General features: G+C 39.4%; 1 protein-coding gene across 2 annotated transcripts in view; it reads right to left on the bottom strand.

Annotated features, from left to right (window-relative positions):
• The window catches only part of RANBP17 (RAN binding protein 17), a 227,276-nt gene that overhangs the window by 74,579 nt on the left and 137,881 nt on the right, over positions 1–14,816 (bottom strand). For both annotated transcript variants that reach the window (XM_063315799.1, XM_063315806.1), the window contains exon 19: positions 4,348–4,451. In XM_063315799.1, the coding sequence (XP_063171869.1) occupies positions 4,348–4,451 (104 nt within the window). The remainder of the gene's footprint in view (positions 1–4,347; positions 4,452–14,816) is intronic.

Genomic DNA, 14,816 nt, shown 5'->3' on the forward strand with positions numbered 1-14,816 from the left:
CTGTAAGAAGATCAAACCAGTCCATCCTCCAGGAAATAAAGCCAGACTGCTCACTTGAGGGAATGATATTAAAGGCAAAACTGAAATACTTTGGCCACATAATGAGAAGACAGGACACCCTGGAGAAGATGCTGATGCTAGGGAGAGTGGAAGGCAAAAGGAAGAGGGGCCGACCAAGGGCAAGGTGGATGGATGATATTCTAGAGGTGACGGACCCGTCCCTGGGGGAGCTGGGGGTGTTGACGACCGACAGGAAGCTCTGGCGTGGGCTGGTCCATGAGGTCACGAAGAGTCGGAAGCGACTAAACGAATAAACAACATAGGTCGAACAATGAAAGAGAGTACATATAGTAATATTTCTATCTAATGGGTTTTTCCCAAATCTGCTTTCTAAATCTGGTAAATCTGCTCACCGTATATACACTGAACTACCTATCTTCAAACTGCATGGGCGCACTGACTAGGTGGGTTAATGGCCATTGTAGTCCAACATACCTGGATGGCATTAGGTTTGGGAACACTCTTCTAACTGCTCTACCAGTTCAAGAGTACATTGGTTGCAATGCTTATTTTAAAATCAAAGATACAACAGTATCTAGAATCTGATGGTAATAAATCAAAACACCTTTCCTATTTTTTTCTCAAAAAAGCTGCTGATCAAATCACCAATTTTATCATGATGTAACACATAATCTGATATTCTTATTACTTATGGTCACATTCCTATAAGCCTTTTAAAGAACTCATAAGGGCTTGAGAGAGGGGATGGTTCTGCCAACTCTTCTGTTCTGGATACAACAGAACTGGACAATTTTCATCCAGTTTCCAACCCTTCTTTTTTAGGGAGGGTTGTTCAGACAGTGGTCAGGCTACAACTCCAAAGGGCCCTTGAGGAAGTGGAGTATCTAGACTTTTCCAGTGTGGATTCAGGCCTGGTTATAGTACTAGGACAGATGATCTATGGAGGGCACAAGATGGGGGTAGTGCATCCATCCTGGCCCTTCTTGATCTCTCAGTGGCTGTTGGTATCATTGATCATGGTATCTTTCTGGATCCATGGAGTAGGAGTGGGAGGCACAGTGTTACAGTGGTTCTCCTTCTTCCTCTGGGATCAGTTCTAGTTGGTGGGGGTCAAGTGGTCCAACCCTAGACTGCTTTGCAGGGTGCCTCAAAATTCCACTCTCTCTCCACTTCTGCTTAACAATTACATGAAACCACTGGGAGAGGTCATCTGACAGCAGGGAGTGAAGTATCATCAGTATGTTGATGATAGTTGTGTATCTTTGCTCCTGGTCATCCAAGTGATTCTGTCTCAGGGCCTGGAGCCTGGATAGGGAAGAACAGGCTTGGGTTCAACTCTAGCAAGATTGAGTGGCTGTGGATTTTGAGCCCCCCTTGTCCGGGAATTGGAAACTTCCCATATTTGGTTTGGGGGTGGTGGCATGCCACTGCTCAGACCTGGTGTGCAATCTGGAGGTCCTCTTGGACCTCTGGCTCCTGCTCCAAGGGCAGGTGATAGCTGTGGCCATGAGATCCTTTGCACAATTCCATCTAGTATACCAACTGTCTTTCTTGGACTGGGAGGCTCTGCTTGTCATTACTCATGCTGTAGTCACCTCTTGGTTAGACTACTGTCATGCACTCTACATGGCTGCCCTTGAAGACCATCTAGAACCTGCAGCTGGTCCAGAATGCAGCAGCATAGGTAGTCATGGGTGCATATCAGTACATCCATGTAACACCTCATATACATCTGCTGCACTGGCTCCCAGTAGGCTTCAAGGTGCAATTAAAGGTGCTCGTTATCACTTATAAAGGCCTACATTGTGTAAGACTAGGTCATTTGAGGGGTTGCCTGTCTCTGGTTGTTTCTGCCCATTCCACATACTTCCAACAGAGTGGGCATGCTCCAGATTCCTTCTGTAAAATAATGTCATCTGACAGAACCTAGGAAGCATCCCTTCTCCGTGATGATGCCTGCCCTGTAGAATGATTTCTCTCTGAAGATTTGACTTGCTGCAACCTTGTTAACTTTCAGGAAGCCCTTGAAGACCTGGCATGGGGGTTAGGATGTTAGAGGAGCTCATCCCATAAGTTGGAGTATACAGTATGTTGTGTACTTGGTTGTTGTGTTTTTGGTTGAGTTTTAGCTGTATTATAATTCTGTGTGTATGGTTATCCACTGCCTGGAGCAGCATTTTTGTAAGTTGTGCAGTGATAAATCAAACCAAATAAATCAGGTAAGTTGGGGGCTTTTTTCTAGTAGCATGTCCATGAGTTCACTACATGAGTTTGATACCATGTCCTATCATTCTGCAAAGTAAGATAGCTGCTTCTTTCAGTAGAGGCTGCAATATTATTGGTAGTAGTAGCAGCAGCAACAGCAGCCTCCCCAATGACTATTTTTTTAGAACCTTATGGCTGCTGTTTGTGGAAGGAAGATGTCCCATATGGTGTTTTCCTTTTCCCCTCCACAAGCTTGCTCCTGTTACAAGTGCTGAACCAAGATTCAACTGCTTCTGTATGGCATCTTCTGTGTATATACAATAAGGGAATGGTAGTGGTGTCTCTTGTCCTCCTTCTCAAGCAGCACAGTGTCTTTGCTCTGTCCTAGAACCATGTTTTAACTTCCCCTAAATTTCATACAGCTAGCAAAGTGGAGTGGAGAACTCTTCAAATAAGTAGCTCAGAACTTTTCCGAATCTATGGAATTAACACACAGCTCTCTGGATTGTAGCTTATGTTCTCTTGAAGTGCATCAGAGAGGGAAAAAAGTAGCAATGACACTACTGAGTCTCCCATCACACTTCAAAATGCTAAAGAAAAAATATTGATAGAGCTTCTAGGAATATTACACAACATATCTGAAATAGCCACTCTAGAGTGCATGGTTAACTGTTTGTTCATAATACAAGAATGCAATTTATTTAATGTAATGCTATGCTAATGTCTTTCGTTCCTGATAATGCAGCTTCCACTTAGCAAGTCTTTTCTTCCCTTAAAATATACTGTTGTTTTGACACAAACAGCTTGCTACACTTAAGGATTTTACTAATAAAACATAATGTTGTGCTAGATAATATGACTGTTGCCACAGCTGAACTGACTTGTCAAATCAATCCTAATATGGCTCCCACAGGCACATAAAAACCTTATTTAGCTATCAGTTATCCTAATCACTTTGTTGGGTTTAAGAATGCAATACTTCAAGACCAGTTCCTATTTATACATATATGCCCAGCCATTTAATAAACTCTTGATTTATATATTAAATTCTTGTTTAGAAGAGGTGTTCTAAGCATACAGTGTTTTTAGCTAGTATTTGTCTGCTCCTCCATAAATCCACTCACACCCAGTTATAATATGTAAATTAAACAAATAGAAGAGCACACAACCCCTCCCCAAGTATTTAATATGCAAGAGACCAAATTACACAGGGAAAAGATACTAAACATTTATTTTAGCTCTCGTTCAAAAGCAGTAATCAGCAGGGAGAACTAAATACAATGTAGATCACAGAACTGCCACTAAAAACACAAGTCATGTGTCTGGTTCCTATTTAGTAAGGAAAACTATAATGCGCCATCATGTTCTAAACCTGGCCTACATTACTGTTACTAAAAGGGAAGTGAAGAGAATAAATAAAGTGATAAATAAATTGACTGTACAACATCAGACGTGTCTTTTATTAAATCTTATGGAGAGAAGTGAGCTCTCTGTGATGATATTTTCATGTGCAGTGCCATGTTTAATTTCACCTTTTTATGAATAAAGTTCTTGATGAAAAAATATCCCTAAAGGAATCCTATTCTCCCCACTGGATGGCAAAGCCTTCACTCTTCCCCTTGGGCATTCAATGCAGACTAGGAATTAGTTACATTTGCTGTGGCCCCTCAATCATTCAACAACTTGTCATGAGGAACATAGACCCAGCTACAGGGCATATGTCAAGTCAGGATGAGAGTCAGAGGTATGATAAGTAAGGGAAAAGAAGCCTTTGCTCTCTGATTTACTATTTTGCTCTGTCAATGCTTTGCCTGGCACTTAAGATGGAGATGTCAGACCTTGCCCTTTCTGTGGGGAATGCAGAATCACACTTGAAAGTTCAACAATTAGAGAACACATCCAGGCATTTAAAACTTAGCATTCCATAAATAAAGGCAAGGACAAGAAAAATGCAACAATGTAGCCAAGCTGATCATATGGACTTCAAAGGGAGAATTAGAATTTATTCAAAACTCACTTCCACTGAATTCAGTAGAACTTAAATGCAATTAATTTTACATATTTTAAAACCACTATTTATTATGATGAGCAAGATTTCTCCTTCTATTCAGAGTAACCTACCTTTGCTTCCTCTTGCTTAAAGCTAGTGTTAAATATCTGGGCTAAGGTTTCAAATGAAACTGTCAGGGGAAGCATGAAGTTTTCAAACTCATCCTCATCTTCTCCTGCAAGAAAAGGAGGGGAGAGGACACAACTATAAACACGAATATATTAAAGAATTTGACATAGTAGCTATTATATGAATGAAACAAAAACTAACTCTGCGTTATGCAAAGCTACACCTGAAATATTATTAAATTTGAATGATTTCTTTTATTAAAACACATGGACTGAGCAAGCACTCAATCGATAACTCACTAGCACTTATTTCACAGCCCACTGCTGTCCTCCTCTATTCTTTCACTTTAGGGATTGATATGAACCCTACTCAGGTGTTTGGCCTTACTGAACTTCAACAACTCCACCTGCATTTAGCTGAATATACTTAGCTTTTTTACAGGCTACCTCTGTCAACACAAAGAAGTCACAGTTAAAGGGAATTGTGAAGATACCACATCCATGAAGACATTTAGTAAATGTTTAAATGGAGCTATGCATTCTTTTACACTGGGAACATTTCTTCAGTTAACACTACTTGCTAGCACACAGTCTAAGCCAATTCCAGTCAAGCTAATGTAGCTGAAACTATAGCATGTATGATTCAAAGAAAGTATCAACAACATAAGGAACTGAGGTTTTGCTGATGCTCAAAATTCTTTAGGAAAAAAACAAACAGGGAAAGTGTTCTTCAAAATAGTCCCATAAGAACTCAGTGGCATGGAATGTTGGGACACTCAAAGGGAAAAGAATCCCTCAGATAAGAGGTGGGAGGACAGAAAGAAAGGAAGAAAAAAATTGGAAAAGATGGGGAGGAACACTGACCTGTGCAGTCTAGAAAGGCCATGTTGTCTGGCAAAGTTCCCTTTCTATTCTGCTATGAACCTGAGCTGCCCCCCTTCAAGTTGCCCACAGAAATCACTAGACAGGTCAAACATTTTTAATACAGCATCTCTTCAGTATACGTACATGACACACACACCCCAACACACAAACTAATTAGAATAAGAAATATTGTAATAGTAATAAGTGGGCATGGAACATAGAGTAACTGCTGGAGAGACAAGGAAAAAAAGGAAGTGTGAGATAGCAGGAGTGGAATGACAAGAAACATGAACAAAAAAAAAGCATCTCACATTGTAACTATGGTATCACAGGACATCATTTTTTTTATCTAAAAGATTTATATAGCTGCCCATCTTATGCAACATAACCCTGGGCAGCTCACAAACAATAAGAACTATAAAAACTATAAAAACCAGAACACCCTAACCCCCAGTGGTCACACATTCCCAAAAAGCCCTTTCTGGACTCCAGCCTCACACTACCCCAGTGCCTGTGGGAAAAGCCAGGTGTGCATGGTTTTTTGGAAGGCTAGGAAGATAGGAGCCTGCCAGATCTCAGGGGAGGGTATTCATGTCTATATACTACTGACATGAGTATACAAGCCACTTAGTTTTCAGAGTACTTTTCTTGTATTCAGAAATAAAGTGGTACTATTGCTACATCTATTAAATTTATGGTCTGTCACTTCTGGTGATCAACAAAACACCAGAATTCCTCTTGTAATATTTCCTCTTGTAATAATGAACTAAGAGCAAGAAATTCAGACAAAAAAAAAAAAGATCCCCACAAACCATTCTAATCTAAACTGCATTGATACAAACCTGTTATAAATGCACAGAATTTAGGAAACTACATACAAAGAGGATTTTTGAAAAGACTGGCACTGATGGGATTTTATTTGCTTTGTTCACTTAATGCCCACACTCAATCTGTCTATATGGCTCCTCCACAGAGCAGGCCTAACGTATCTTAGCTGCAAAAATCTAGACTGCCACAAGAGGACAATAAACAAAACAGATCCTTACTTACTGCCTGCCTTGTTTAGCAACCGTTTCAAATAACGATGGTGTTAAAAAAAGCTTTATGACCAATCCTTGCATTTATGACCATCGCAGTGTCCTGCAGTCATGTGATCGCCATTTGGGCACTTCACAACTGGCACACATTTATGACCATCGCAGTGTCCCATGGTCACGTGATTGCCATTTGTGGGCTTCACAACTGGCTTGCAACAAGCATAGTTAAGAGAGAAAGTGGAAGTAAAATCATAAACTGCAGTCACGTGATGTTTCACTTAATGACTGTGGTGCTTCGTTTAATGACCGAAGGGAAAGTGAGGTTGTAAGCCCATCACAGTCATGAGTTACCAGTCCCAATTCTGGTCCCTAAGCAAGGACTACCTGTACAGAAAGCTCTTAACAACCCCTTTCTCCTAAAGATGGGAGAGGGATTATGTGAATCTTTGCACCCCAGATATGGTAGGCCTAGCATAGAGTTTTTTTTAAGAGATTTAACAGCAGGATCCTAGTTTGGATGTAGGGATAGCAGATTGTTTTCTGTTAAAGATACAAAATATTCAGACAGGTCCTACTGAAGCAGAAAATCAAAATGGAAGCCAAATGAACTGTTTGTGTAATTGTTTATAGTGAAGAGGAGAGAAAAAAGAAGTGCTTGCATTGTATTCTTTTAAAATTAATTTAATTTTAAATTAAATTACTTTTTAAATTAAATTAAAACCTCAATTTCATGGACCCACATTTAGTGGACTTTAGATGCAATGGACTACATTTTCATCCTGATATCCCCTTGAAACACTGGATAAATTTGTTGTATTCCCAAGCAGTTAGAATGAGGAAGTTAAATTTATATCAAGTTTACCTTAACTTTATTTATTGAATTTCTAGGACAGCCTTTCTCAACCTTTTGACCCTGGAAGAATCCTTGAAATATTTTTCAGGCCTCAGGGAACCCCTGCACATTCAGGCTCAAATATAGGCCAGAAGTTACACAATTATTATATTTGTTTCCTGGGTAGGCCTGTATATATATGCACTAACAGAATTCTTTAACTAAAAATAATGAAACTTACTTCTTTAACATGAAGTTGCCCAAATCTGAAATAATTTTTAAAATAAATCATGATTCCCAGGGAATCCCTAGTGACCTCTCGTGGAACCCAGGGGCTCCAGGAACCCTGGTTGAGAAACCCTGGTTAGGATGTCCAACTCTAAAACAACTCTGGGCAGCTTTGTAAGTTAAAAGAAACAGTATTATATAAAAACAACCATTGCCGAACCACATCACCACACTTCATAAAACGTGGGTGATATGGTTGGGCAACGGTCAGGCAATTACACAAGACCTTGGGCCAGTCCCTCCCTCTCAGCCCAACTCACCTCACAGGGTATTTGTTGTGGGGAAAATAGGAGGAGGAAGGAGGATTAGGTATGTTCCCCGCCTTGAGTTATTTATAAAAATAATAAAGGTGGGGTAGAAAATAAAATAAAATAATCTATATCATCTGCATGATGATTTAGTTATGCAAATGACACAATTTTGGGTTAATGAATATTCAGGTGTAATGGACACTCCTTCCTCCAAATAGTCCATTAAAACAAAGTTTCATTCTATAGACATTTATATAGAGCAAATATAATTAGTGTCATTGGGTACATTTATTGCCTCCTCCTCTTCTGCGTTAAAGGGAACTCCAAAAGGTCAGTTTTCAGGGAATTAATTGTTCTATGTAGTAAAAAACTGGAATATTTTCTGTATCACTTTACCATGACAAACCCAATTGCTCGGTTTACTTCTGTACCATTTCCTGGGCAGTACTGCTATCTGAACATAATCTGTTGTGTTTGTAACTTGTCATTTCACTAGAGCTTCCACAATTTTCAATAATGGCTAATTCACTTTATTGTTATTCTACTGTGTGTCTAATAGACATTTAGACAAAATGACTAAAGCCTAATACCATCAACTCAAACTGGCAACTTCTTTTCCAACCATAACCTTCTATACAAGATCATTAATCTCCAGTTAATCCCTGGTATCTTCTCTACCTTCAGAATGCTGCACTTTCATAGGTTCAGACATGCTGAGCCATGAAACATTGTTTACAAACCAAACAGCTGAGTTCATACATCACAATAGGCCAAACCCAAAGAAACCATATTATGGTTTAGGATAATTTGTGAACCCAATCACTATATTGCACTCCATAACTAAGTACTCTTCTTTCTTCGCCTAGCTGAAATAGGAATGTACATGTTATTTTCAGAATTATTTCTTGGCAGATAAAATAAACGGTCATTCCAGATTACATGTTTACTTTGCCTGCTATTCTTATTGATATCCATGTGATTTTATTTATCCCTTGAATTCTTCTGTTACTTTTCTGTTTCTCTAATTTGTTTATAGCATGTTTTTCATTTAAGCATTCCCATATAACAGCTTTTCCAATCTGATGTCCGTCAAATGTATTGGGGCTACAACTCCCAGAATTCTCAGCCAACCCAAATACATGTGGTGGAACTAGGAATTCTGAAAAGGTATAAGGTTTTCTAGAAACCCTAAGCATTCACTTTGATTAGTATGCTTGATATATATTGACTTATTTCACCACCTTATGGTGTTAAAATGTGTCTTTTAAAGTGTGTTTTATTCACACATTCATATAAGAATATTTCATTTACACTTCTAGCAGTTCTGTTTCTCTCCCACCATTTTGTTATGCACAGGGTAGTTCACAATTGTAACACATTACTAGGGGCGTTATTGAGCACTATGAATGGATTATTGCTTTGCTACAAGGACATGGAGGATTGAAATACTGGTTTAGGCTGTACTTAGGCTTGTACACAATAGTTATGTAAGTCATTAACTTTTTTATCTAGCTTGTGGCATAGCTGAAATTATTCAAGTAAGGAAGGTGTGATTATATAATTTGTGAAGCTAAAGATACTGTCAAAATTGACCAAATAAGGAAGCAGGGTTGAAAACAACATTCGCATCAGAATCCTGCAGATGGGCCAGAGGAGAAAATCAAACTGGTAAGGACTCAGGAACAGTACTTGGACCCTACTAGAGGTGGCATCGGAATCTTACCGGGATGAACCAAGCCATGGAATTTTCCAGAAGTCCCCAGTTGAGCTGAATAATGTCATGTTCATGTATTTGGCCATGACTTTGTCCCTATTCCTGAATTGCCTCCACCGTCTACGTCGCCCACCTCCCCGACCGATTGGGCCTCACAACTGGCAGATTCCTGGCCAAAACTACAGCAAGCTTTAGCCGATGCTCAAGCCACTTATCAACGACATGCCAACGAAAAAAGGGCACCACAACCTCTTTTTCAAATAGGGGATAGAGTATACCTTTCCACCAAATACATCAAATCCCCTCAACCATCCAAAAAACTGGCGCCCAAGTTCATAGGTCCATTTCCTATTGTTGCTCAGATTAATCCTGTTACCTTTAAGTTGGACTTACCTCACAATCTCAAGCGCTTACACCCTGTTTTTCATTGCAGTTTGCTTAAACCATTCGTGGAGTCTACCCATTGGCATCCTGAGCCGCCTGCACCTCCCCCCATAATGATTGATGGTCAACAACATTTCGAAGTCAAGGAAATACTAGACTCTAGACGTTTCCATTCCACTCTGCAATATCTGATTCGCTGGAAGCATTTCTCTCATCCAGAGTGGGTCCCTGCACAACATGTGCGCTCTCCCCACTTGGTTGCTCAGTTTCATGCTGCTTACCCTGATAAACCTGCGCCTTAACAATTAAGTTTTTTTTCTTTGTGGGGGGGCGGTATGTCATGTTCCCGTTCCGATGTTTATGGTTCCTCGTAACGTTTCACATGTCATATCTGCAGTTGCGTGCCTGCCTGGCCACGCTGGTAAATTTCCTTTGTGCTGACTTGTGATCTTCTGGAATGTATGTTTGGGTTATCTCTGCTGTTCAAGGTTACTTTCTCAGGCCGATTCTAACGGTTGCTAGCATCTGGGGTGGGTGGTTGCTATGCTAGCCTGAGGGGAGGGTTCGCAACGGGAGCAAGGCTTTTTAAGTTTGTAATTGGCGCGCTTTTGCTCATTCTCAGCTTTCTTCGTACTTTGCATACTATTCATTCAATAAATTAGTTTTCTCTAGTAATTACTGATGAGACTCCTTTTATTGGAATAGGCAATCATTACAAATAATCACCCAGCAAATTAGGGAAGTAGGGACAGCGTTCTTTGCTGATAAGGCAATATTATATATTGGTAAGCCCAGAAAGGTAAAAATCCCAGCTACGCCTAAGGGTACTCTGTGTATGCCCTAAGGTAAGAGCACTTATAGGGAAAGATGTAACATTTCATGATGTTCTTTCAGAGTTTTGGATAATATTAATTTCTGACCACGTAATGTCCAGAGTCTGACATGTCCTACTTAACTATCTGGGATGAAAATTATTCCAAGATATAGTCAGCTGATGAGGAACTGTGGTTGAAAGAAATACACATTTCAAACCTATCCCTACTAGACCTTCCTGTGGAAAATACATAATTTCCCTCCAACACCTGACAATCAGCACCATCAAGTTTGGCCTTTAGGGCAAATTTGCAGTTCACAAGTATATAAAATATGTAAGAGCTACATGAAATAGCTTCTTTCATTTAGGTCTTTTTTTTTTCCCCATTTGAACTACCCCATCTTTGATCAGAAGACACATGGCACACATTTTCCTAATACTGATTCTATTATTCTGTGAAGCATATGCAAACTGATACTAAATTTGTGTTTCTTTTTACATAAAGTAAGTCTTTGACTGTAAATAGTAAGAACAGGGATTTTCAATCTCCTGAAATGGGATCAAGCAGCATTAAACTGAAATACCAAACCACTGCAGAATATGAGAACAACTTAAAAGAATAAACACGAACTATCTTGCATTCCAAACTTCATTTTGATTGCTAGTGTAGGGCACAGAGCTCAAACCAAGCAACCACGTACAGACTGAAAATGGTAACAATTTATAATTATACTAATTATAATACTTTGTAAAAGAGTCTTATGTTCCAATTAACTAGTTACTTATTTTCAACAGGTTCTTCGACGATCCGTCTCTGAATTTGCAATATGCAACTGTTGTAAATAAATCTACATGCTAGACTGCAGAGTCCGCATCCCCACAACAGACACTGCAGGAGGAGAGCACTGTGGTCTGTGATAGCAAAAAAGTGAAGGTGTCTGATAGCACCTTTTCTAACTTAAAAAAAATATTAAAAGGCATAAACTTTGTGAGTTGCACTTGAGGCACAGAGTGCCTTGACTGATTAGGATTAAAACTGGGATAAGACGGGAGGAAAGGGAGAGGAAGACAAGTTAGGTATGTGGATGTAAGTTATAGGTAAAACAGATTACACGTACCTTATCAATCAACAAATGTAATGTGTTAAAAACCTATTGTGTTTGTTTAGACTTTTGAGACAGCCTGAAACTTTTTGATGTATGTTTGTATGAAAATCTCCCCACCCCCCATCCCCAAAATGGTCACTTTGAGATCTGCAATTGAGAGTCCTGGGAAGTTGAAATGCTCTGCCCTCATTTTGAGTCATGGTGTCAAATTTGTATCCATTAATTATCTTGTGCAATGTGTGTCCTGTCTATTCTACACAGAATCCGGACGGGCACTGCTGGCAGAGGATGGTATAATGTGTGTGTGTGTACACACACCCAAACACACACCAGGCTCTTTGGAAATGGTGAAACCATATAGATTTTTTCAGTGTTTGCATTCTGACCTTTTCATTGCCAGAAAGGCAGCAAAGGGTATAAACGCTTTATCTCTGTTGCACGCTAGAGTTAGGGGGTGGATATCAGGTGAGACAGCCCGCAGGACAGGTGGTGGCAACAGAAATGACCAAGTTGCTACCCCAAAAGCAAGAGGCAGGAACATAATGTTAATGCCCAGAGGCTCTACCTTATCTCTCTGCACATACTTGGACACAGGTACTATTATCGTGTATGCAATGCCTGAATTCACTGATTCAGAATCAATTACAAATAAATACTCTGATCTTTCTATTCATGGTCTCTATAATTCACACACACACAGTGGTAGAAGTGTCCAAAAGGTTTTGTGCAAGGAACAGCCAGGTTCGGGTGCTCTGTGCATGGATTAGGACACAGGTCTGAACTGGGATCTGCCCAGAGGTTTAGCCAAATTTCCAAGCCATATTGTATCTGCTTATCAAACATCCAATTTATAATGGTTGTCACATGAAAGTAAACAGCTGGACTCATAATGATACTCAATATGCTACCAAAGTACTACTGGTAGAATATCCTTGCTAACTTTAACATAGCTGTGAGTACATACTTTTCAAACTCTTTACGAAGCATTTAACTAAATTGCTGGAGGTCGGAAAAGGGATGCAAATATCTCATCCATTAGAAGGTGATGAACCATTAAGGATGAGAAGCCAAATATTTTTCAACAAAAGTAGAAAGCAAATAGTAGATATCGTCAATATGTTCCTTGGTTGCAAATATTTCAAATATCTTCCATTTTCAACAACAGGCTTTGCTCACTACAGTTTTGTTTTGTTTTTGCAGTTAATAGAGTCTCCTGAGCTTGAATGCAGAGAGAAGTCACATAAGAATTTTCCACAGTTAGATTGAATAATGAGGGATCATATTTGCCCTCATAAAGATCCAGATCTAAGAATCCTGTGAGAGGTATAAATTATTTTGACAGATGGAGGAGAACAAACCAAGGCTGACATGGTCACCAGGAGATTATCTGTATACAATTAGTCTTGTCTATGGGTATTTTTGACAGTATCCTACTGAGTAGGAAGATGGTGGAAACGGGCTCAGAAACTGAGTCCCCCAGGCAAAAGAAACATGCAGCTTCAGTGCTGCAGTATCTGCTGCATTAGTTCCTGATACAAACAGTTCAATTGTTGTGGCACCGTAATGTCTGACTAAATTAACATGGACTCAGAAATTCTAGACACACTCAACAGAGTGACAGATGGTACCCCCTATAGAGGTAGCTCTAGAGAATCTCAGGGAGTTGACTAGGACTGTTCCAAGTTAGGTGAGATTCCACTGAAGTGACTGGGAGGAGAAAATCTGAGGAAGGGATCAGAATTGCAATGATAAAACATCTTTCACTTCCTCAGCTCAGCCTCTGGTCATTTTGATCACTTCTAAGCCATTTTCTTTTATTTTTTTTATTTATTTATATTTCAGATTTTGTCACTGCCCGTCTCAGCCAAGAGTGACTCTGGGCAGCTTACAATAAAACTAAAATAAATACAGGTTAAAATACAATAAAAACACTATTCTTAAGTAACAATATAATTATAAATATAAATATAAAATCCAGGATGGGGATGTTAAAAAGTTCTTAATTCAACTCATGTAATTCACAGGGGTGTCTTTAAGGCGCTAACCACCCCCAGGATTGATTATCCCTCCTCCTGCCCCAAGCAAGATGACGGAGCTAGGTCTTCACCCCTTTCTGGAAGGCCGAGAGAGAGGGGGCCTGCCTCACCTCTGGTTATACATTTGTGTTTAGAATATCTAGCCCAGAGTATGAGGGCTATTTGGCTTGCTCAGTATTGAGATCTTGTTTACAACCTGCTAGGTAGGAAAAATGTGATTTTAGCCACCAACAACTATTTCACTACCTTACCTTTGCAGATAGGCTATAAGGCCTCGGACCACACACCGTAAGCTTCAAATCTGAACACTCGTAGTGTTTTTTCCCCAGAGATATTCACAAGTGGGAAGACTAGTTGTCCTCTCCTGTTTAGGGAACCCCTGGTAGCAAGGGCATAACTTAACTCCATGTCTTTTCTCCAAGATATGAGACACACAGAGTGCCCACCAGAGAAAGATGTTTGCTCCACTGTTGGCACTTAAAAATGCAGCTTTTACAGCCATATAATCTTTAGCCCACTTAAGAAAAAAAGAAAGGAACAACACTATGAGTCTAATTAAAATATATTTAGGAAGTCACAGATTGAAGAGAAAGGTTCCCAGTGTGTAACTGCTGTGGTAGTTGGGGGGAAAAAAACCCTAAGAAACTCTTAAGATTCTGATTACAGATTAATACAATGGTGGACCAAATTATTGGTAAGAATTTAAGGTCAAAGATATAACTGTGATGTTAAATTATGTTCCAAAAATCTAGAATTTATGAAGAGCTGTGATTAGATTGGGTTTATCTAGCATTTTAATTAAAGAAATCTTTTTTTAAAAAATGATCAGGACAGGGAGTGGAACTTTTGCCAAATATGTAGCTCTAGCAGGTTCTAAATAATGCAAGCAGAGAATGTACAGTATATGTTAAAAAGAGAATGTATTGAGATGAGCTGCAACAACATTCATACAAGAAGATGCTTCGAATTTTTCTGACAATGCTTTAGGATTTAATGATATTATACTCTTTATGAATGCACACCCCCAAACCCCAAACTTTGCCTTCTTTATATGCAATCTAACCTATTAGATTTCAACATAATATTTTCAGAATTATCTAGCATGGCTTTATTTTGACTGAAGAAAAAAAAATAGCACCAATGCTA

This window comes from Candoia aspera, chromosome 1 (assembly GCF_035149785.1).
Source record: "Candoia aspera isolate rCanAsp1 chromosome 1, rCanAsp1.hap2, whole genome shotgun sequence".
In the NCBI taxonomy this organism is placed as follows: Eukaryota; Metazoa; Chordata; class Lepidosauria; order Squamata; family Boidae; genus Candoia; species Candoia aspera.